The 1,285-nt window shown below is 54.5% G+C and overlaps 1 protein-coding gene across 1 annotated transcript in view; it reads right to left on the reverse strand.

Annotated features, from left to right (window-relative positions):
• The window catches only part of LOC109924425 (3-methyl-2-oxobutanoate dehydrogenase [lipoamide] kinase, mitochondrial-like), a 12,222-nt gene that overhangs the window by 8,596 nt on the left and 2,341 nt on the right, over positions 1 to 1,285 (reverse strand). The window contains exon 2 of the mRNA XM_048620919.1: positions 478 to 546. Within this exon, the coding sequence (XP_048476876.1) occupies positions 478 to 546 (69 nt within the window). The remainder of the gene's footprint in view (positions 1 to 477; positions 547 to 1,285) is intronic.

Genomic DNA, 1,285 nt, shown 5'->3' on the forward strand with positions numbered 1-1,285 from the left:
CTCTCCCCCCGCTCCCTTTAATATCCCACCCAGACTAATCCCGCTCACTCTCTCCCCCCGCTCCCTTTAATATCCCACCCAGTCGAATCCCATTCTCCCCCCACACCTGTCACTCCCCGCTCCCTTTAATATCCTACCCAGTCTCATCCCACTCTCGCCCCTCACTCCCACACCCTATAATATCCCACCCAGTCTAATCCCACTCTTCCCTCCCCAACCCTTTAATATCCCACCCAGTCTAATCCCGTTCTCCCCCGACCCCCGTCACTCTCTGCTCCCTTTAATATCCCACCCAGTCTAATTCCTTCACTCCCCGGTCTCCCTGTAATGTCCCACCCACTCTCCCCTGACAGTGGGCATGCACTCACGTTTTCATTCATCCTGTTATGTGCTCCCTTACTGCTAGTGGGAGGGACAGGGGCAGCGGGAAGGAGGGAGGGAGAGAGGGGCAGCAGGAGAGAGAGGTAACTCACGTACCAGAACGTGCGATCCATCGGGGGATTTCCCGGCGTACAGCATCGTCGTGGGTGTCAGGCGCACCGAGAGCTGCAGAGACACGAGTAAGGAACACCCTCAAATCGACGTCCTTGGCCCCAAAGGCCAAAAAACACGGGCAACTCGGCCCGGCTTTGAACACAAATCGCGACACAATTTCGCTCTCCCCTGCACCCCCCACCCCAGCACAACCCCGGGGGTGGTGGGGGGGGAGAGCGAGAACAGAGACTAACTCAGCTTGGATGGGTCATCGCCCTGCCCTGTGGTGTGTGCACGCGTGTGCGTGTATTTGGGATCAACCTAGGCTGGGCTCTTGTCACTCTGATAGTCGCTCCTTAATAGCGCCCCCCACCGGGGAACAGAGCAGCTGGGGACGTTCGAAATATTCCAGGAATCCTGAAGAGCGTGGAAACGTCCCACAGGGTTGGAAAACTGCCAAGAGGCATGCCCCAATTTGAAAAAGGCAAGGGCAAGTGGAAAAATAAAATACACACAATTATCGAGCGGCGAACCAAATGTGTTGCAAAGAATACGATAGCAGAGCGTTTTACAGATACGTAGAGTGATAAGGCAAAGTCAGCACAGCCCTGACCAAGGGTAAATCACATTCGCTGGAATTCCTGAGGAGGCTGACAAGCAGAATAGACAGCTAATGTAATATATTCGGGATTTTTACAAGTCATTCAACAAGATGCCGTATGTTGGACTGTTTACAGAGTCATCGGGTCTGTTTCTGTGCTGAATGACTCTACGGTCCAACCTGACCATACTGACCCCCCCGTCCCCCCCC

This window comes from Rhincodon typus, chromosome 49 (assembly GCF_021869965.1).
Source record: "Rhincodon typus isolate 14 chromosome 49, sRhiTyp1.1, whole genome shotgun sequence".
NCBI classification, from domain to species: Eukaryota; Metazoa; Chordata; class Chondrichthyes; order Orectolobiformes; family Rhincodontidae; genus Rhincodon; species Rhincodon typus.